Raw genomic sequence first — 22265 nt, forward strand, 5'->3', positions numbered from 1 at the left:
GTATAACTTTTTCTAATATTACGGTAAAAGGATAATAGTACTGTTGATTTCATGTTTAAGGTTTTATTCCAGATTTTACCATATAAATACTAGAAGTTTGGGCGTATAATTGACATGAAAATACTTTATAACCATACTTCTACTTGTACTTGTACTTACCTATACCCATACTTACATATACTTATACTTATACTCATATACCTATACCCATACTTCTACTTACTTCTACTCATACTTTTACCTGCATATACTTATACTCATACTTTTATATACTCATATATACTTGCTTATATTTATACTTCTTGTATCATTTTCTCTCTGTAATATTACAACTTTATAACCTTTATTATCAAAATATTATCACCCTGCAGACTGACACAGACAACAGAAATACTGACAGGTGTGTACAGACCTGCATGATGGGCTCTAACGTGTGTGTACAGTGTGTATCAGCTCTAACGTGTGTGTGTACAGTGTGTATCAGCTCTAACATGTGTGTGTGTACAGTATGTATCAGCTCTAACATGTGTGTGTACAGTGTGTATCAGCTCTAACATGTGTGTGTACAGTGTGTATCAGCTCTAACATGTGTGTGTACAGTGTGTATCAGCTCTAACATGTGTGTGTACAGTGTGTATCAGCTCTAACATGTGTGTGTACAGTGTGTATCAGCTCTAACATGTGTGTGTACAGTGTGTATCAGCTCTAACATGTGTGTGTACAGTGTGTATCAGCTCTAACATGTGTGTGTACAGTGTGTATCAGCTCTAACATGTGTGTGTACAGTGTGTATCAGCACTAACATGTATCAGCTCTAACATGTGTGTGTACAGTGTGTATCAGCTCTAACATGTGTGTATCAGCTCTAACGTGTGTGTGTACAGTGTGTATCAGCTCTAACATGTGTGTGTACAGTGTGTATCAGCACTAACATGTGTGTGTACAGTGTGTATCAGCACTAACATGTATGCATCAGCTCTAACATGTGTGTGTACAGTGTGTATGAGCTCTAACATGTGTGTGTACAGTGTGTATCAGTGTGTGTACAGTGTGTATGAGCTCTAACATGTGTGTGTACAGTGTGTATGAGCTCTAACATGTGTGTGTGTGTACAGTGTGTATCAGCTCTAACATGTGTGTGTACAGTGTGTATCAGTGTGTACAGTGTGTATGAGCTCTAACATGTGTGTGTATGAGCTCTAACATGTGTGTGTACAGTGTGTATGAGCTCTAACATGTGTGTGTATGAGCTCTAACATGTGTGTGTGTGAGCTCTAACATGGCTGTGATGGTGTTGGGGTGAGTCCGGGATCATTCACACCGCTTGGGGGACTCCAGATCAGGAGGAGGAGCCTCGGTGGAGGAAGTAGCTCCACACAGCCTGGATGTGTGTGTGTATGTGTGTGTGTGTATGTGTGTGTGGAGCAGTTACCTCCATAGTGAGAGTGTCGCGAACCACTGGATCGTTTACAGAGGAAACCACACGCGGACTTCCACCCGTCGAGGAGTTTATTCTCGGACATTTTGGGCACAGGTTGGAGCGGTGCAGCCGGGTCCCGAAGCGGCGAGCAGTATGCATTCAGACTGCAGGCTGCTATGGGCAGAGCGGTAATGGTGGTGGGCAGGGGACCGACAGGGGCCGGGGTTCTCGTCCTGTCGATTCTCATCGTTCTCACCGCGGAGGACGGCTGTCGAGCGCAGAAAGGTTGGTGTGCTGAGCCGCCCCGGCCGCCGCACAGCTGCGGTGACAACTGGGGGGGAAGAGAGGGAGGGGGAGCCGAGGGTAACGGCGGCGACACACTACGGCCATGCTGGTTTGTTTTAAAACAAACAAACAAACAAACAAACGAACAAACAAACGACGGTTAACGGCTAACGGTTTAAACACCAACGTTCACGTTTACCTTACATGGTCGTGTGTGTACGTGGAGTTCCGGTTGGTTTACACCGCTTTGCCGCCGCCGCCCGTCATGGTGTGTTTGCTGCTGTAGTACAAAAAACAGGCGAACCGGTTCTTTTTAATAAAAACACACACAAAAAAGCGGAGATTGTCGACGGTTTAAACGATTTATTCACACTTACACTTTTATTTACGTGTGTCTATAAGCTACCCTTTTTTAAATAACTAATCTGTTAACGGAGTGTGGTGGTGGTGGTGGTGGAGTTTAAGTTACATTTGTGGGGACCGTGTGGCCTACCTCCTCGCAGGTAGCTCAATTTTTTTTTCCCCAAACTGCCGTGAACTCACCACAACAATCACAGCGAGCAACAAGATGTTTAGATTTATGTCAGTCGGTGTGACGCCATTTTGTGCCTATATTGGGGTATTTGTTTGTTTGGGGGCATCTTCAACCCTCAGGTGGCCACAGCAGGCTGGGGGTGGGGTAACACTGGAGGGCGGGGGTGGGGGGGTATGAGGGGTGTAAACACGTGGACACACAGTTTGTCACATCCTAAATTAACTTTAATAATTTATGTGATAATTCAAATAATCTCTGTAGTTTTATTTATTTATTTATTTATTTAGTGTTAACTTGAGGAAAGGTAATGTCAGAATCAGAAATACTTACTATATATATCTTATTATATATCTATATAGAATATATATATATATCATATATCTATCAAGCACCATTGGTTTTTTTATATATATATCTATGTAAGGTATGTCCTTTCTGTTGTGATGTGGAATATCCTATCTACTCTCTCGAATATCATCTCGATCTCTTCTGTGTGATGTCAATCTTTCACACACGTTGTTCGCTCTATCTCTCTCTCCCGTCACCTCTTCCCCCCCTTGTTTTGTTCCCACCCGCCGCTTGCCCCGGTGTAGTTGAGATAGTGAGTAATAGCAAGAAAACAAAACTTTAACACTATACACCTATACAATATCCTATTTTAACACTATATACACATGTATAAATAACAGTTAAGTAGAACCAGTGACAGTAAAATAAAAACCAAAGTAGCAGTGAACTATGCAATATATAAATCTAAAACCTTATAAAGAATTTAGTCTTTGAAATAAATAACAGTTAAATAAACCCAGTACCAGTAAAATAAAACCCAAGTAACAGTGAACTATGCACCAATGTTGAACTCCTGCTGAAGTTGTTCAGTATTTGTGAGTCAGACTTTTTTTTTTTTGGTTTGTTTTTGTCCTGTTCATCTGGATAGTGTCCACTGAGAGGCTCTTACGTAACTCCAGAACATCCACTTAGCACCAAGAAAGCGTGACACTGTTGAGTGTGTGTTATCTCAGAGCCATGAGTCCACACAGCATCAACACACACACACACACACTTGCTGACAGCTACACACACACTTCTTTAAACTCAAGTCACAATTATTTTTATTCTAACGCGGGAGTCTTCTCTACCTCTTGGACGAGAGACAAACAGGGAATGTGTCACATTATAAGCCTGGCTTATAATAACTTTAATATCTACTTTATTTACCTTTTTATTTCACTTTATTCACCTATTCATATACCGGGTTATGAGCCTATACGCGTTGACGATTGATAAAACAGTTCATGAGTAATGGAATAATGTATAAACAATATATAAATAGTAATAGTTTTTGTCAAAAGTAGCTTTTTATTATATAGATTTTAATTCTCATACATTTTTTTTTGGGTAAAAGTCGATTATTATGACCCTCTGCGGACCCCTGGTTGAAGACTCCCGTCCTAATGTCTTTTAATGTCTTGTTTTGTTTGACAAATTATAACAATTAACAATATTCTAGTTTGTCCATACATTTGAGAAGCTGGAGGAATATTTGACATTTTGTACAATGACCAGCACCACTGTGTGAAGATGCAAACATAGTAGTACATATCTTCGTCCTTTCACTCCGTCCCTCCAAAAATAAAGTAATACTAAAACAAACAAACCTAACAAAGGGTTAGACACACTTATACCATGTATGACACAGTTGTAAGTAACTGTACATATGTCTTATAATACTCAGGATCACCTCACAAAGTTTTCAAGGCAGGAAAATATTGGAAACCAAAGATCTTAAACAATAAGTGAACACGGTTACTCTGTCTGATGGTAAAAATTCTGATCTCTGATGTTTTCATTTTATGCCAAAATATTTGGTCAATCATCAAAATAGTTGCAGGTGATCTGTCTGTTGATCGCCATAATGATTGAATGATTGCGTCTTTATTAATCCAAAGCAACATTGACACTTGATTTGGAGTTCAGCGTCTTGCTCAAAGACACCACAAAACTTGGAGGGTTAGGGTTAGAGTTCAGCCGCCAATTCTATGATTCATGGCTGAATCGTTACATCTAAAAGGAAGAGTGTATTTCTACTTCACTCACGTACTGACGTGCAGAAAGAAACAAACCAATCCCCAAACATAAAGAGTAATGTTTAAGTTTATTACACTGCATAACCCTTTGCTGTACACACTAATAGTAGGAAACCAGGGACTAATTTAAGCTTGTGGTGGTACTTTGAAGAATCTCTGCTATATAAATTAATAAAAAAACATATAATGCTTTAAAACACTACCCTAGGATTCTAATTTTCTGTCTGTGTTGTCCTGCAGGTGATGGCTGTGGCCCCAGTGTTCTCGGCCCCAGCAGTGGGACGCTGTCCTCTCTGGGTTACCCGGGGACGTACCCGAACAACACGGTGTGCGAGTGGGAGATCAGTGTGCCCCACGGCAACAGGATCCACTTTCGCTTCGCCGAGCTGGACATAGAAGACAGCGACTGCCAGGTCAACTACCTCCGCCTCTACAATGGCATCGGACTGAAGAGGAGTGAGATTGGTGAGAGTGACACAAGATACTTCGATGTGTTTTTATCAGCTCCTGTTGTCGAGTCAGTTCAGATACACAGTGACGAAATTAAATTCTCTAAGACACCACTGACTGTCAGATAGCTTTGAAACCCTCTGCCCGGCACCTTTCTGACATCTCTGTGACCCTGAGCATGTTTTTGAACCACGGTTGGGATATTTTAAACTTTATTAAAGTTAGCAGACTCGATTTGAGTTTCATTATTATTATTTAACGTGCATTTTTTGAGTTTACCTCATTGATTCATCAGCCTGTTGCTCAACGAATTATCAGGCGCTCGATAGAGAAGGACGTGTTGTGCTGTCTTTTTTTTTTAAACGTGAAAATATTTCGGGCACGACAACAAAGGGAATCGCTTTCGATGTTCAGGAAATCAATATATAACACCAGATTACACAAGTTCACGTAACTGCAGTGACTGACGATGCATCAGCCACGTGACAAGCCTAAAGTCACAGTTAAGTCTCGTGTTCGAGTGCTCCACGTACGCTCACAACGAGACATTAAGGTAAATATTGGACCTATACTTAGACAGATTAATACAAAAAATGGACAGATAGTTTTGGGAAAAGGCTCGACTGTACCTGCAGGGACATGATTTCAAACGTACGCTTGCAGGTCTTGATATTCAAGATATTAAAATAGATTGTGCTGCAGGAGGCTGTTCAATCCTCTTTGCTTTCGTGTGGACCTTGAGTCAGTCGCCTGCAGCAGATATAAAGCTCACTGACTCATAACAGACACGTTTCGACTCGTAAGAAAAATCTAAATTAAGAATTTTGCATCGCATTGGATCCGTGTTTCATTTAATTTAATCATATCATCAGGAATTATTGTTCTATACACCTGGGAAGTTACTGTAAATACAAAATTACAACAGTAAATATTTAGAGGCCGTTATTGATCAGCATATTTTATAACTTGGTGAAGATACAGGAACCCGTCACCAGCTTGTCTGAGTGTCTGTTTTCAGAGTATATAAGAGGTGTGTATCCCAAATCTGCACTTATAATATCTAATCAGGTTTGTATATCTAACCACCACCTCCTGTGTCCCCTCCTGTGTCGGCCCGTCGCTGTTTTAACAGTGAAGTACTGCGGTTTGGGCCTGAAGGTCAAAGACCTGATCGAGTCTACTGGGAACCAGGTCACTGTCCAGTTCATGAGCGGGACCCACCACAGTGGACGTGGATTCTACCTGTCCTACTCGACCACTGAACACACAGGTAAGCACCACCACCACTCTCACCTGTCTGTGTCTCGTCTGGGTCATGTGACTGGAATGAAGTTTGGTTGAAGTCATCTCTGTGTCGAGCTGGGTTACATTTCTGTTTTGGCCCTTGGCGGAACAGTTGCTTTGGATACTGTGTGTGTGTGTGTGTGTGTGTGTGTGTGTGTGTGTGTGTGTGTGTACACATATCAAAGTCTAATGTGAGTCTCATGACAGCTGTTTTATTCTGGACCACTCCAGTTTTAACTGTTCTGAACTAATTAGATTGTACTGGAAAGACTTGTATGTCAGGTGAAGTGTTTGTCTTCAGTCAGAGACGCTCAGCAGTTTGTGCAGTTTGAGGTTTGCAGGAGGTTTTTTATAAATTCCTGAAGCCGTGTTTCATCCTGTTCTCGGGTGTTTGTTTTTTCTCCTCCAAGTTGAATCATGAAATTATGAAAATTAAAGAGATTAAAATGGTTTGACACCGACACTCGTCTCTGGTGCGTGTGCTTACTTAGTGACATGAATGTAGTGAGCGTGAGGCAGTTAAGTAGAGTTCTGCAGCCTTTTCTATTCCTTTGTTGCAGCGACTTGTGTAGGGTTGCAAAATTCTGGGAATTGGGAATTAACAAGAATCAATGGGAATTAACAAGAATCAATGGGAATTCACAACATTGAAGGTTGGCACTTTTATCACATGTTAGCTCATAATTAATCGTGGATGTATGTGCATTACCTGCATGAACGTGACTACAGAGCAGCCTAAAATTAAGGTTGCGAAATTGAAAACTATTTATGGGAATAAACCAGGAATTTACAACATTAAAGTTTGGCCCTTTAACTGGGAACTTAAATATAGTTGTGGAAAATATATTTTATCATCATCTTGACTAAAACAACCAGATTTCCTGCAGGTCCACTTGAATATCTGCTCTTCCTCAGTCACATGCACATAGCACACTGCTTACTGCAGGGCTGCTGAGGCCACGCCCCCTACCTGCACAGGTGATTTCTGTACCTGGACCACACTTTAGAGCCCAGAGCACACAGAGACAGTTGAAGACACATTTGAGCTTTGTGATCTTCATCATATTGTTCAATAAAATAATTCAAAACCTCCACAGCCTGAAACGTCTCTGATCTAAACTCTGATGCTCTACCCGTCGTGTTCTGACTTTGTTCCATGAAGCAGCTTCTAAATCTGAGTCTGACTCACAGTTTGTGCTTCAAAGTAGTGACACAAACATTCAATGGTTGGTTGAGAGACGTAGACAGTGAATGAGAGCGAGCGAGCACCAGCCCTCGATAAAGTCGTTTAATCAGAGAAATAAAAAGTGATTTCCTGATTGTTGTTTTGTTGTGTTGTATCCAGCGTCCCCATGCTGGGCCAAAGTCTACATTACCGTATCAAAGATGATGATATGTTATCCCATTATTTTGTAAGCAAACAGCTGAAGATGACTTGAGCTGAATGAAGGAAACTGTCTGCAGCTCCGCTCAGTAACGATGCTCGTGGTCAAACGAGAGGAGCGCAACACATGGCGTTTACGCCGCGGCGTTCGCTCGCCATGAGCGTGCAGTTAAACATAGAAGAGAGATAAGGAGCTGCTCTGCTGTGAGCGCTATACTCTGATCAGCTGCATATCTGGAATTCCAGCTGCAGTGTGAGGTGGACGTCACGCTCGGTCATCGCCTCAGATTATTGTTTCTATTATTTTAATGTGAGAACAGACGGCGCTGAATACAGACGGATGGCACCAGCAGATGTGTGAGTCAGTGAGTCTGCAGTTTTACAGCCCTCCACGTCTGTGCAGAATGTGAACTGTGGCCGGTAAAAGGCAGCAGAGATAGACATGGACGACTTTCTCACGTTTTCAGTGACCACGTTTGAAAAGAACAGGAACAAGGGGCACGAGGAAGTGAGAGTAATCAAGAAAAATGGAAAGTAATAATATTTTGTGAGACTTCCTGTCTGCGAGAAGCTGCTAATGTTTCCGTAATATGATTTATCACTGATATAAATGTATCAATAAGCCCTTTTTCAAACGTTAACCTTTAAATCTGAGTGTTTCAAAGACGTAAATCATCGACAGACCTGAGGCAGGCTGAATGACGCCATCTTCCATCCAACTGGACGCTTTGATCGACAGGTTACAGATGACGTCTTTGCAGATTTTTAGATTAACCGTGAGCCAGAGCCACCAAACAGCTCTTCAGAAACCTGCAGGTGAATCTGATTCATTGTTTGGTCTATAGAACTGCCAACACGATCTTCAAGAGCCAAGGTTGACATATTAAAAATGAACCAGTAGTTCAAAATTCAAATAATATTCAGCTTTCAAATTTCAGCTGGACTCTGAACACATCGAAATGTGTCAGTATGTCACATCTGTCTGACTGCTGGGAATTCTTCGTAACCGCAGTGGGAGTCGTGACCACATGATCAAAAAAAAAAAGGTTCATTTATCTGGTAAACCGACCAGTGAGTCAAACTGACAAACACCCCCCCTAACAACCACCACCACAAGTCGCCACGGTGACTGATTTACTTAGCTGTGCAAACTCTTCCTCCCACGCTCATCTGCCGGGTGATTGGTTACATGACGAGACAAACACGCATCACTTCTCCGAGGGGGGTTAAACTAGTCGGCTGCATCGCTGACCTCGATTGCCTTCCACTGTGATTCAGTCACCGAGATGACCGCTGAGCCTGAGTTATTACTGACACGCACACACACCCTCCTCTTCTTGTGCCTCCAATTATCTCTTTATCTGGAGTCAGGGAAATGTTCCACATGACAAAAAACAGACTTCTAAAACCAACAAGAGAACACGCACCGACTGTAGACGCTTCAAGTGTCTCATGGGCTGCGACATACGCATCAGCTGAGCGTCTGGACCATCAGTTATCATGTCAGAAGAGACTTCTTCATCAGATCTGACATAAACCAGATTTTGTGCAGTACACACTCGCTGCTCCCTGTTCAGATTATATTAAGGATTAAAGTTCTGCAGGATTAAGGTCGTGGACGCTTTGATTGACAGTGTAGGTGCTGTTACAGATAGCCTGGTTGAACAATCATTTAGCCCGCCTCAGGTCTGCCGATGATCTTTCTTTGCTGGCTTCTCTGTCCGTTCTTTATTCTGTCACTGGCTGTTCGTCATGATGTTGTATTTGTTGCTGGGTAGTTTTTGACATTTTCTAGTGCAGCGATTTATCAAAGCAGTTTCACCAGACCGATCGATGGATAATGAAAATAAGCAGCACAGTCTCTGTGTCTGCTCTTCATCACTTTAAATAGTTAGGACACCAGATAATAGACGAATTTCCTGGGAAAGGTTGGTGGTTGTCTTCTGGCTGGAGGCAGAAACGGAAAGAGGAATAAAGGGAGGGTGACGGCTTAGCAGGAGCGTGCAGAGAAACCAGTTCTGACAGTGTGTGCTTGCCTTTTTGCAGATCTAATCACCTGCCTGGACAAAGGAACAGATTTCCCCGAGGCAGAGTTCAGGTAAACAATGTTTGCTTTGTGTGGATGTTTGTGCAGCGATCAAGCTGTCTGATATTCATCGTGTGTCTGTCTTCACAGTAAATACTGTCCGGCAGGCTGTTTGACGTCTACCGAGGAGATCTCTGGTACTATACCGAATGGATACAGAGAGGTGAGAGCACACACACACACACACACACACACACACACACAGTGCATTTTCTCCTTGTGGTCACAGTTCCAGGTGAGTCACGGCGCCCGGCGGTCTCCTGCAGTCTGCTCACAGGAACCACGAGACCCATCAGCGTTTGCTTACTCATGTTTTCGCGGCGCCACCCCGTCACCGCGCTGCACATCTTTCCGTTTGACGCAGCGAGATCCTCTTTCCTCTTCCTTGTGCAAACAACAGCTGCCCCCCCCCCCCCCCCCTCCTCGCTCCGTGGTGGTGTGTTATGCAAATTCTGGACTGATGACCTCACACTCAGTGGGGGTGGTGGTGGTGGTGGGGTGCCGTGAGGTCATGGGGCGCAGAGTCTCTGGCTGATGACCTCATGCTCGGAGCTCGGGAGTTTGTTGAAGGGAAGGATGGGAGGAAGGGAGTGAGGAGGGAGTGAGGAGGGAGGGAGGAGTGTTGCTGCTGGCTTAGATGGGACAGGGAGGAGCGTCAGTCGGGGTGTGTGTGCGCCTCAGGGAGTGAGGTGCCCCCACAGGAACAGAGGAGGGGCAGGGTCAGCGGGTGAAAGGGAGGTGAGATAATAGTTTGGCCCAAAATAATAACCCCCTTTAATCCAGTCCAGCTGCAGGAGGGTGCCGAGCGGAGCTCTGTGTGTGTGTGTGTGTGTGTGTGTGTGTGGAGACAAAAGGCTGGAGTGTGAGTCAGTGTGAGCAAGGAGCTGCAGAAAACCTCAGTGTGTGTGTGTGTGTGTGTGTGTGTGTGTGTGTGTGTGTGCATGCTTGTGTTTTAGGTGTGTGTGTGTGGAGTCTGGATCAGCTGCCCCACATCCGTACTGTGATCAATGCACTGTACATTCCACCTATCACATATATGTGTGTGTGTGTGTGTGTGTGTGTGTGTGTGTGTGTGGTACAGTGTGGTTTCCTCTGTTGGAGGCAGGGTGCGGCGGTTTGGAGCTCTGCTTTGTGTTTGTGTTAGCGGTTTGGTATGGCGCTCTTTAGGGAAGTGGTGTGTGAGTTTAAGAGTCACACGGCGAGTGTTGATTGCCTGTGTGTGTGTGTGTGTGTGTGTGTGTGTGTGTGTGTGTGTGTGTGTGTGTGGATACATACATGCATACATGTGCATGTCAGTCTCTGGGTCACCAGAGTTGTTCCCACAATCTTGTCAGCTGTGAATTCCACTGTGGGTCTTTTCCAGTAATAAAATTCCACCTCACTCCTCCAGCAGCTGTTCACGGGGAGGAGAGCTTGTGACCGGAGAGTAATCCGGCGTTTTTCTTTCACCATTTCTCAGTGATGTGGCAGCAGCAGCAGCAGGTTTCAACAGGAATGCCGCCAAGCGGTGAATCATCACCGTCAGAGGCTCTCTCGGCATCCTCTCTGTAGAGAGACGACATCGCGCTGACTCATCAGGCTTTTATCTGCCACAGTCTGAAGGTTAAGAGCTCGCTCTGGGATCACAGTGTTCCTGCAAAACAGTACCAAACTGTACGACGGCAGCGGCACAGTTTAATCATGCATCACTACCTGCTGGCTCTTTTGCAGCACAGGAACTCCGAAACTTCCCCGTGCCAAATATTTTAACCTAAAAAGGTCGTACGGAAGATAACAGCCTGACTGATACTGATACACAGTCAGTGGGGAACAGATTTTTCAAACCGGGTCAGTGTCAGTGTAGTAGCACCAGACTAAGAGTTGATCATTCAGTGAAATGTCAACCAGCAGCAACAAAGCAGGAACACGAACAACGAACCGAAACAGGCGACACCAGCACGAGTCATTCTCATTTTCCAATCATCAACCAGGTCCCCAGCAGCAGCTGATCTCACTGCCTAGTCCAGCAGCAGTCAGCCCAGCTCGGCGTCTGTCTTTCAGCCTTTGATTTCACCAAGCTCTCACCAACTTGGCTTCTCGGCTTCTTGCTCGCTCACTCTCTCCTTTTCTCTTCTTAGCTTCCTCCGTCAGCGTCCTCTTCACTCTCTTCTCCTCTGCCATCATGTCCATAGAAGCAGCTCCGGTTCTGGCACGACACTGGCTCCGCTCCCTGTCAACATTTGTCTATAAACCACCTCTTCTTCTTCTTCCTGCTGGTCCAAAACACTTGTTGTACAAACACTAACCTTCCCCCTCTGCTCTGACATCACAGGCCAGGCAGCCCGGCTGACAAACTGAGCTAACAGCAGCTACAGCTGTCAGCAGTTTACTTCACTGTCCGTTAGGAAACTCTGTAAATCACAGAGAGTTGAGGCGGAGAAAACAGAGCTGTCTGTTGTCCATTAGACTCACCTGTCTGTCTGTCTGTCTGTCTGTGTTTCCTCTGGTCCTGCAGTCGTCTCCTCTGTGCGTGGCAGCCGTCCATGCCGGCGTGGTGTCCAACGCTGTGGGAGGGAGGATCAGCGTGGTGAGCAGCAAAGGCATTCCTCACTATGAGGCCACACTGGCTAACAATGTCACTTCCACTGGGTAGGACGGCTCACAAACATGCCTCAGTTTGCTCTCGGGTAGATGACTCTGTTACCTTCTGTCAGGTGTTCTCATTTATTTTGTTTACTTCACTCCTCAGAGGAACTTTGTCGAACAGCCTCTTCACCTTCAAGACCAACGGTGAGTTATTGTCTCTTTACACAGTTGAAGAAACTTCTCCACACACACACACATATATGAAGCCCTCTTTAAACTTTTATTATTAATGATGACCTCTCCGTGCTTGCAGGCTGCTACGGGACGCTCGGTTTAGAGTCTGGCGGCGTGGCGGCCACTCAGCTCTCCGCGTCGTCCGTGTGGGAGTGGAACAACAACGTCGGTCAGCCCAGCGTGTGGGCGCCGTCGGGGGCGCGCCTTAAAAAGGCCGGGCTGCCCTGGGCGCCTTCGCAGAGCGACCAGCAGCAGTGGCTGCAGGTCGATCTCAAGCGGGAGAAGAGGATCACAGGTGAACTGCCCCACACACACACACACACACACACACACACACACACACACACACACACACACACACACACACTGAAAGTACGATACACTAAGAGCACTCTCTTTAATTGAACTGTAAGACTCTCGAGATAAATGCTCCCTCACATTTCACCATGCCTGGAATCACGTCCAGCCACGTTAGCGTTACGGTAAGGTCAGTCGGTCTGCTGCGGACATTTGAACATGGTGTCACGATCAGATATCACGGTATGAAGAAGTCACATAAAACCAGATGTTATGGTTACTTAAAAAAGGTATTTATTAAATGAACAGTTCAAATTGTTTTAACAAACGGGAACAAAGGGCGAGCGATGCTGTTTGAAAGAACAACCAAATATAACAAACTCTACACAGAGCCTATATTATCTAACGAGCAGGTTAAACCAAACGAGAAACAAAAACCTCACTGTCTAAACTATCTATAACAGAAAAACATCATCAATAAACAGCACCCCTGAACTAATGTATCTAACAAAAACATTCTACACGTAATCAGTACGATAAACTAAACTAAACCCCGCCCAGTCCCAGTAATTCAACACAAAACAAAACCTCAGTCAACGTTTGTTTCGAATAACGAGGCGAGCTCACAAACACCAGACAAAGACAAGGCCCCTGGATTCTCCGGCGGCTCCGGTTTAAATGTGGGCGCTCTGACTGGTGGCCAATCCCGGCCCGGCACGACTCACGGATGCGTGTCGATGTTGACCCCGCCTCCTCCAGTTGGGGCCAACTGCACACCTGTATTTTCATATGGGACTCACTTCTGGAGCCAGCCTCAAGTGGACGACAAGAGGAACTGCAACTTTTGACACCTCTGCATTGGCTGCAGACTCTTCAGCGGAGCTAACTGTACGTCTTCTTCTCGTTTCTGCCGTCAGGTATCACCACCACGGGCTCCACCCTCAGAGAATACCAGTACTACGTCTCAGCGTACCGGGTCCTGCACAGCAACGACGGGCAGCAGTGGTACGTCTACAGGGAATCGAACTCGACACAGGACAAGGTAACACGAGCACCGATCAATAAATCCCATCGGTTGCATCACCGGCTTCCGTGTTTGTTCAAATTAGTGCAAATGGACAAAAATGTCACTTTAGAAGACAGCAGGGACGACTGTTTCCATAGCAACCGGTATTGACTGAGATGTTTATGGCAGGAACTGAGCACGGTCAGTGGGTTGAGTTAAGTGCTGTGGTGGACGAGTCAGGACACTCGGGCATTAATAATGAATGGATATGGATTCAGCGGTCGGAGCTGCCGTCTGCGAGCCGCCGGGATTCTCACAGGCTCTTTATTGTGAGGAGGGAAGTCGATATCAGCTCGCCAAGCCGGAAAACAATCAGCTAACAGCTTCACGGGAACAAGAATCGCCCCGCCGGACTTCTAAACAACGACTCCCAGGCCCGAGCTGAGCTTCGTTCTCGCTTTTTTTTGCTTCCAGGTTTTCCAAGGCAACATCAACTACCTGCAGGAGGTGAGGAACAACTTCATCCCTCCCATCGAGGCCCGCTTTGTGAAGATAAATCCGACCCAATGGCACCAGAGGATCGCGCTCAAGCTGGAGCTGCTTGGTTGCCAAGGTAGGCGGTCGAATAAGATGAACAAACGTTCAGTAGAAGACAGAATCGTGACTCATTTCATCTTCTAAAATGTGACGTTCACAGTGAAGGTGACCCTGAGGACGTTCCCCCCGTCTGGTCGGGCTCCACCTCCCGTGGGTACCAAGCGTCCACCTCGGCTCAGCCAAACCACACCCACCCCGAACATCCGGAACACTACGATGCCTCCTCACACCGGCAAAGGTGCGTCACATTTTTAAATCCCTGATATTCCCACTGTCTGTCATCCGGTGTTTACTGTCCGTGCTTTTCACTCTCAGATGTGGCGCTGGCGACGGTTCTGGTGCCCGTCTTGGTCATGGCTCTGACTGCTCTCATCCTGATCGTGGTCTGTGCTTTGCACTGGAGGAACAGGTGTGTATTCTTTGAGTCTTTGAGACATTTTAAAGTTGAATGCATCAGTCTGAACTTTCAGAACACAATGGAGAGACTAGATCATTCACTTCTTTCTTCTTTTTTTAATAACCTGCTTCATAAAACACTGAGATTGATCTGATTGAAGTTTGTGGTCAAACCTCGACCTGACCTCTTAACACGCAGCTGTTTGCTCTAAAACTACAGACTATTGGAAACATAACAATATTTTCAGTTATGAAACTGTTGGACAAAGAGACACGACTGTGGATATCACTGGTGTTGTCCTCTTTGTCCCGAGACAAGACCTTCAAAAGGTGTTCTTGGAAAGTACTAAAGGTATCTGAAGTGTTGGGAATTAACAGAAATTCTTTTATCATCACGTCAGCTCATAATTAATCATGGAAGTATGTGCATTTCCCTGCATGAACGTGACTACGGAGCAGCCTGAAATTAGGGTTGCAAAAGTCCGTGAATTTTCAAAATTGAAAACTTTCCATGGGAATAAACGGGAATAAAGGTCGGCCCCTTTAACAGGGAACTTAAATATAGTTGGTGAAAATATATTTTAGCATCATCTTGACTAAAACAACCAGATTTCCTGCAGGTCCACTTGAATATCTGCTCTTCTGACATCTCGTCTTTCTGTCCTGTGACAGGAAGAAGAGCTCCGAGGGGACGTACGACCTCCCTCACTGGGATCGCACAGGTTTGTAATCTCTCTGCAGAACGCAGATTTCACGAGCGCTCGCTTGTAGTCTGACTCTCGCCGTGCTTCTCCTGCAGACTGGTGGAAGAGCATGAAGCAGCTGCTGCCCTCCAAGATGGTGGAGACGGAGGATTCGGTTCGGTACAGCAGCAGCGAGGTGGGTCGGCTCACGGGGCGAGGCGCTGTGCCCAGACTGCACGCTGAACCTGCAGGTGAGTACCGCTCAGGTGACCCGGTCGGCTGGTCTGATGGTTCGCTGTGTTCAAAGTCGTCTCTCTCTCTCTCTCCTCAGAATACGCTCAGCCTCTGGTGAGCGGCGTCACGACACTCGGCGCCCGGTCGACCTTCAAACCGGACGAGGGGCCCGACCCGGGATACTCGGACCCGGACCTGTACGACGCTCCCATCTCGCCGGACGTGTACCACGCCTACGCGGAACCGCTGCCAGCTTCTGGATCCGAATACGCCACGCCAATCGTGGTGGACATGGGCTGCCACCCGTCGGGGGGCTCCGCTCTGAACCAGGCCTCCGCGGTGTGCAGCTTCATGGGCGCCGGGCCGACCTCCCTGCTCACGCGGACAGACAGCAGCCACTCGGGGAGGTCCGCTTACGACACGCCCAAGAACGCCACCGGACAGGTCACGCCCACCGAGGATCTGACCTATCAGGTACCTCAGAGTAGCACTCAGAAGCCGACGGGACAGAGCTGAAGAGTCTGGATGCACATGGCCTTAACCGTACAACCCAACGGACAAAGATAACGAGGGGTTGTTCACAGAGGCGGTCTTGAATGAACACTACCTTTTAGCTTTAGGTTCATCTGGAGATGTCTGTATTGCCTAAATGTTTCTGCATGGCCACAATCTGCTTGTGTGGTGCCATTTTTTTTTTTTTTTTTTTACAGTCCTATCACTGAAACCACAACGATGAATGTGCCAGGCGTGAAGAGGCGGAGATCGACGGAGGGATGGATGGAGGATGAAAAGGAGGAAGCTGACTACTATCTGATAAAGACTTTGTCCCTGTTCTGTGATCCTTAGTAGTTCTTGCATTCTGTGAAACTGTGATTTCATTATTATTCTGTTACAAACTGAACCGGGTTCGACGGTTCTCTCACTGAATTAATCAGCGCGTCGCTTTCGGTGCCCCCCCGACGTCCGACATCCAAGGTCAAAGAACTCCTTCGTTCTCGAGAAACTCGGTACGTTCTCGTCTTACTTCGTGACTTGAAAATTGTGTATAGCTCTAGTAATTCCATCGCCGCAAAAACTCTCAGATGATTTACTGATATTTATTTTTATTTCACATCCTGCTGATGAGGAGAAACTCTTTTTTTTTTTTTTTTTTTTAATAAGCCCGCCGCTGACCCTCGCTGATTACCGATCAAAGATTCGCGGTTGCACTGTCGTGGACGATCGATCCGATGAACTCTCCAAAGTTTTTTTTTTTCTCTCTCAGACCAAATGTTTTTTTGTTTTGTTTTTTTCTGTGTTAATTCGCAACAGAACCGACTTTTGCAACCGAGTTCAAGCCAAATAAACATGAAGCAGTCTTAACGGAGAAGTCCTACAGGTACAGAGAACAGGTGGATGGGTGAATCTGTTACAGCTGAGTTTCCTGTGTGTGTTTTCGATTTTTTTTTTTTATTTGTGCATCGCGGTGATTGTCTCGTGTTGAAATGGGTGTTTGAAATGTCCTATTACATTCAAGTGTGACTTCCTTGTATCGTCTGTATGTGTGTGCTGAGTGTGTGTGTTTGTTGTTTTGGCTTCTAGTTGCAGTAGGATGTGTTAAGTCATTGTCTGTAGCACCACTAGACTGCATTCCTCTCCTGTGGTACTAATCTGACCAAACGCTCCGTGGCAGGAGTGCAGACGGAGAGAGAGGACAGGAGGAGGGTGGAGGCGTTGTTATTCGAACAGCTGTGCCACCGACCGAGGCCGTGTACGTCCAGAGTTCGGGATTATGTCGATGTGGCTCTCACTGATTGTACATAAAGAGAAATAAAAAACTTTAAAAGAAAATCTTTTTATTACAATCTTCAGCTGTCGTCAGAACAAAATATAACGGACAGTACAGATGATTTACTTTGTTTCTACACGTCACCTGCAGCCGACACACAGGTATCATTTCATAAAACATCTTTTTAATAATCACGTCCCTGTAAATTAGTATTTATACGTAAACATGCAAAACTAAGATACCTGCTAACGGTGCTGAAGTCCTCGAGACAGATCTCGGGACCAGTTTTTCAAGACCATGACTGTGCGGATATCGCCAGTGTTTCCCATTAATCACCCAACTTGTATTTGAAAATGTATGAAAGGAAATCTGCGGGATGTTTTTGCCAGGTCATAACAAAATTCTTCAAAGAGCCATGAAGTCAGACGGATGGTTTTTCTGGTACTATATGTTGAGGTACAGGTAATGCACCAAAGAGACGTACAATGACAAGAGTTGAACAACAGTTTGCAAAGGCAACTCAAAAAATTACCCACGGCCTGATGCATTTAACTTTAAGATGCACATTTTCTTCTGGACTCCTCTTAGATGGTCTGAGATCTGCAGAAACCCCTGAATCACTAAACGTGCGAAACTGACAATTTGTCATTTTTCATGTTTGTTACCGTGTCAGCGGTCGCTGCCTTCCTTCACACACACTCTTAGAAAGTGATTGTGTCTGTGAGGAGACGTCAGACAAACCTAATGTAATAAAATCTGACTTCCTAAGCGTCAAAGACTTTATCTGCAAGACAACGTCCAAAAGAAAGACTGAGGAGTCTGCGAGGCCTCGCCCCAAAGAGATCTGGAGAATCTAAGTGTGCTATATACTGCCCTGTCCTGGTCTTGACTCGCTTCTGTGGCTCCATAAAAGAACACTGACCCTGGAACAATCCTCGTTAACCTTAATTAAAAACTGTGTCCACTAAATTACACCTTTATTCAATCTTACGAATTAGCATCAGCAGGGCTTGCCTGACAGTCGGTGTTCTTCTGTCGTCAGAGAAATGACGCACAGACGTAAAGAAGGATTTTAGAAATGATTGAGAACTTTTAATTAAAAGTATATTTAAGATTCGTTAATAAATATCAACAGTGCATGAACAGAATGGTGTGTTTCAAATCGACATTTGTTCACGGCAACATCGTCACAATAAAAGCTCCGACCCATGTGGGTCATCTATCCGATGTCAGACTTAACTCTCGGTTTCCCAACACGTTCTCCTAAACCTTCATCAAACTTTTACTTTCCAGCTGCCGAGCGTCACTCCTGCATGTTCTTCCCGGCCTTCCCGAACTTCCACCAGATCACCGTGAGGACGACGGCCAGCAGCAGGATCAGGCTGCTGGTCACCAAGTAAGCGACGGGCAGGAAGTGGTTCTGACCTCCAAACCAGGTCAGCGTGGTCAGCACCACTTCCTTTCTGCCTCGGAAGTACTGCACGGGGAAGTCTGGAAAGGCGGACGAGTCAAGGTTGTTAAAAATAGGGCGATCACAAAGAGTCTTAAAATAGTCTCCGTGTTGTCCATGTGTTTGTGTTTAAGCTGAGACAATGGGAGGACGCCGACACTCCCAGCAGTGAAAGGATACTGTAGTTTATGTCGATGGTGTAATTCCCCGCAGGCAGGCCTTTAGCGAAGACCTCGTCTGCTCGGTTTAAGACCCCGTAGAGCTTCTTGAAGTTGGGGAAGGCGGCCTCTCTCATCCAGATGATCAGGTCTTCGTTGATGAAGCCGTTGTTGGTCGGGTCGTCGGGATCGAGTTCGTACACGGGCTTCTGCCAGTACAGAGGCCGCGCCGTGTCTGTCGGACAAATCAAGACGTGAGTACGGACTTAAAACCGAAATCCTGACTCTGTTTGCTCGAGTTTACCTTTGAACACCTCAGCCAGCGTCAGGTTCTCGGTCTTCGGGTTGCGGAACTTGACGTTTTCGTCCGTATACCAGGTGATGCCCCTCCGTAACAGAGGGATCCGAACCCGATAACTGCCGGGCTGATGATAGGACAGAGTGAAGGAGTCTGGAAGAACAGATGTGAGTTCAGACGAGAGGAAGGAAGATGGAGGGCGGAAACCCGATGACTGATGATGGGTGGTGCTTACCGTTGAAGATACTGTTGGCCACGGCGCCGCAGGGAGCAATAGGGACTCCGGTTTGGTCTTTATCGAACGGCTGGCAGTACGAGCTCGGGTTCTGTGGTCGGGCGACAACGTTAAAACATTTACAAGACAGCTCACTCTGCAGGTTCAAGCAGAAACCTCAAAAAACTGCAGTTCCTCTTATCGTCCACTAGAGGCTGGCTCCAGAAGTCAAAATCGAAATGCCGTTTACACAGTAATCTTCTTTTTTATTATTCTTCCACCTCTGACATACTTTGTCCTACAGAAACCATTCAAACGTCACAGAGTTCAGCTTATTTAGGACATTATAGCATGTATTAGACTAATTTATACCTTTCATACTAAAATAATAAAATATTCAACTCTTCCCATGTTTAAATTCCCCATTAAAATGAATAGCATAAACCTTCAACACCCTTTAACTTCCACTACGTCTACACACTTTGTGCTTCATTCAGACGTCACAACGTTCAGCTCATTCAGCACATTAAAGCGTGTATTTTACTAATTCATACTTTTTAAAATATTTAACTGTTTCCATGTTTTTACATTAAAATGATTGGAACGAACTTGATTACACTTTCAACTTTAACTCCTCCACACTTTCAACTACAGACTTCATTCAAACTTTAAACTTCATTACGATATTCTACAGTTTTTCACAGTTTTCTTGTTGAATATACAATAATTTAACACTGTGATTTCTGCTTTTACTTTTGAAATTTTAAGTACACTTTGGTGTTATTTACATTTTCTTACTGAAGTTCTTGAACGCAGGACTTAATAAAAAGTATTTTTAAATTGTTGTATCGCTACTTTAACTTAAGTGCGGGATCTGATACTTATTCAAAAAGCCATCTGGTGACAATAAATTAATTATTACTGTGGTATATCAAATCAAAATACAGCGGAGCTACCTTTAAGTTTCTCTTCCTGCCAACCATCTGTCCGTCGTCTCTGGAGTCCATGTACCTGCGCAGGTTCTGATGGAAGTTTTTGAGGCCGTAGTAGAAAAAGACGTCTCCCTGGAACAAGACACAAAAACGTCAACACGCTGAAGGTGTGTGAACAGAAAGTCTTTCTTTGGAGCATTTAAAGCAGCTGAACAGTGAGTAAAGAAAACCTGAACATGGAGCTCAGACTTACCTTGAATGCTTTCTGGATGCTGAACATCACGGAGCAGGTGCAGCTTTGTGCTGCGTTGCTCGCATTTTGGCGCTTTACGTAACACAGATTACACGAGCCGGCCTCGGTGTAGTCCAGCTGAGACGACAGGACACAGATTTCATTGAACAGGAAAGAACATCTGGGAATTTGGGTCAAATCTTCGGTTCTATGCTGACGATACAGTGTTGTGCAGAAAACTTTGTCTCATTTAAAACCAAGTGCATGTTATTTACTAATGTCAAGAGTAGAGAACATTCCTTCAGTGGAAGATTGATCCTATAAATATCTACTGTAGTCGTCCTAATCGATGCTTCTCTGACTTTTTAAGCCACTTGCACAGTGTTTAGGTTAAGTTTCTATTTCTTGTGACTCGTTGCTGCAACATTTTTACCTGTACTGGACGATGGGGATCTTTTATAGACGATCTTTCATATGATCGACACAGCTCACCGTGCTTCCCTCAGGTTCATCATCACTGACTGTAACGCCCTGACTCCCCGCTGTGAGCTCCATGCTCGGGGTAGGACGGCACTCTGCTATGTTCTCGTACGCTTCCATCATATCTTCTTTTATTTCTAGAAAGTGTGACGGACGATATTATCTGCACCAAGTGTTCGTACTGAACGAGGGACTGTTTTTAAAGATCTCTCTGAATGCTTTTAACTCCGTTATTGGGGCGTCCTTGTTTCAGCTGATGTTGTTGGATTTCATGACTCATATTACAGTTTTATTATATTTTTTAGACTGTCATGTGTTGTAATATTGTCTGTGTGTGTTGTATCTGTTTTAATTTGACCTGCTCTCAGTCAGTGTCTCGGCCAGAACTCTCTTGAAAATGAGTTTTTTTTTTATCTGAAATCCTTAAATAAAGGTTTGATAATAAAAAGGAGATAAACTCGTTTCTGTTTACTCGAACTTGAAACATAACCTTGGATCTTTCCTCTCTTTGTCACTCCCTGTTTTTATTGCACACCAGGGCATTAGGTCTCTTCCCCTCTCTGCCTCTCACACACACACACACACACACACACTCACACACACTTTCCATATGTTAAAAAACAAAGACAGAAAAGAAACGGCGACATAAGGAAGTGTATATCTCAGTGACACACTCACCTTCATTTCCTGTGTGCTCTGCACTGTGAGCAGCAGCCACACTCCGAGCAGCATGCAGATCAGAGCCATGAAGTAGAAGAACGGCAGCACGGTGTTTGCCGTCAGCATGGGAGACCAGGCCGGCAGCCGCTGCTGTTTGAAGGCAGAGTTGTCCGGCCTCCGAGCCAAAGGCCCAGACTTCACCTTCGCTTTGCCCATGAGGGAGCTTCGGTTCGGGGACAGAAGACGGACGATGAAGTGTGTCAGAGAGGACGCCTCTGTCTTCTCTTCCTGTTCTTTAGTTCAGCGATATCTCTCTATACACACACACTAACACACACACACACTAACACACACACACACACACACACACTTCTGCTTGCCAAGAGATTTTCCCAGCAGGCCTTGCAGGGCGGGGAGCCCGCTGTGGCCTGTTACTTATTAACCACAATCCTTTGCTTAACTACCTCTTTCTGTTTTTCTCTGTGACTGTTGTGCACACACACACACACACACACACACACACACACACA

General features: G+C 45.3%; 3 protein-coding genes across 5 annotated transcripts in view; 1 reads left to right on the top strand and 2 right to left on the bottom strand.

The window, feature by feature from the left end:
- Positions 1-1541, bottom strand: part of col8a1a (collagen, type VIII, alpha 1a) — a 33290-nt gene extending 31749 nt beyond the window's left edge. The window contains exon 1 of one of the 3 annotated variants that reach the window (XM_027291076.1): positions 1433-1541. Coding sequence is in view for 1 of the 3 variants with exons in the window: in XM_019270293.2 (XP_019125838.2) it covers positions 1433-1438 (6 nt within the window). In the remaining 2 variants the exon portion in view is untranslated. The remainder of the gene's footprint in view (positions 1-1432) is intronic. The other 2 variants (XM_027291075.1, XM_019270293.2) reach the window with 2 other exon arrangements.
- On the top strand, positions 1525-17372 carry dcbld2 (discoidin, CUB and LCCL domain containing 2). The gene is made up of 15 exons (XM_019270295.2): positions 1525-1705; positions 4568-4792; positions 5910-6047; positions 9492-9543; positions 9622-9694; positions 12026-12159; positions 12260-12300; positions 12410-12625; positions 13545-13669; positions 14108-14246; positions 14331-14468; positions 14546-14639; positions 15299-15348; positions 15426-15560; positions 15641-17372. The coding sequence occupies exons 1-15, from the start codon at positions 1597-1599 to the stop codon at positions 16057-16059; spliced, it is 2088 nt and encodes a 695-aa protein (XP_019125840.1). The 5' UTR covers positions 1525-1596; the 3' UTR covers positions 16060-17372.
- tmem30c (transmembrane protein 30C) lies at positions 16788-22211 on the bottom strand. Its single transcript, XM_019270296.2, has 7 exons — positions 21754-22211; positions 20617-20733; positions 20388-20495; positions 19453-19543; positions 19224-19370; positions 18942-19154; positions 16788-18802 (listed from the first exon to the last, which is right to left on the bottom strand). The coding sequence occupies exons 1-7, from the start codon at positions 21949-21951 to the stop codon at positions 18615-18617; spliced, it is 1062 nt and encodes a 353-aa protein (XP_019125841.1). The 5' UTR covers positions 21952-22211; the 3' UTR covers positions 16788-18614.
- Between the last annotated feature and the right edge of the window lie 54 nt (positions 22212-22265).

The sequence above is a fragment of the Larimichthys crocea genome, chromosome XVIII (assembly GCF_000972845.2).
Source record: "Larimichthys crocea isolate SSNF chromosome XVIII, L_crocea_2.0, whole genome shotgun sequence".
Classification (NCBI taxonomy): Eukaryota; Metazoa; Chordata; class Actinopteri; family Sciaenidae; genus Larimichthys; species Larimichthys crocea.

Coding starts and splice junctions, on each gene's coding strand:
- dcbld2 (XM_019270295.2), top strand. CDS start 1,597: ATGGGCAGAGCGGTAATGGTGGTGGGCAGGGGACCGACAGGGGCCGGG. Junction 9,544..9,621: donor TTCCCCGAGGCAGAGTTCAG/GTAAACAATGTT, acceptor CTGTCTTCACAG/TAAATACTGTCCGGCAGGCT. Junction 15,349..15,425: donor CCCTCACTGGGATCGCACAG/GTTTGTAATCTC, acceptor CTTCTCCTGCAG/ACTGGTGGAAGAGCATGAAG.
- tmem30c (XM_019270296.2), bottom strand. CDS start 21,951: ATGGGCAAAGCGAAGGTGAAGTCTGGGCCTTTGGCTCGGAGGCCGGAC. Junction 19,371..19,452: donor GGCCAACAGTATCTTCAACG/GTAAGCACCACC, acceptor CTGTTCTTCCAG/ACTCCTTCACTCTGTCCTAT. Junction 18,803..18,941: donor CACCATCGACATAAACTACA/GTATCCTTTCAC, acceptor CCGCCTTTCCAG/ACTTCCCCGTGCAGTACTTC.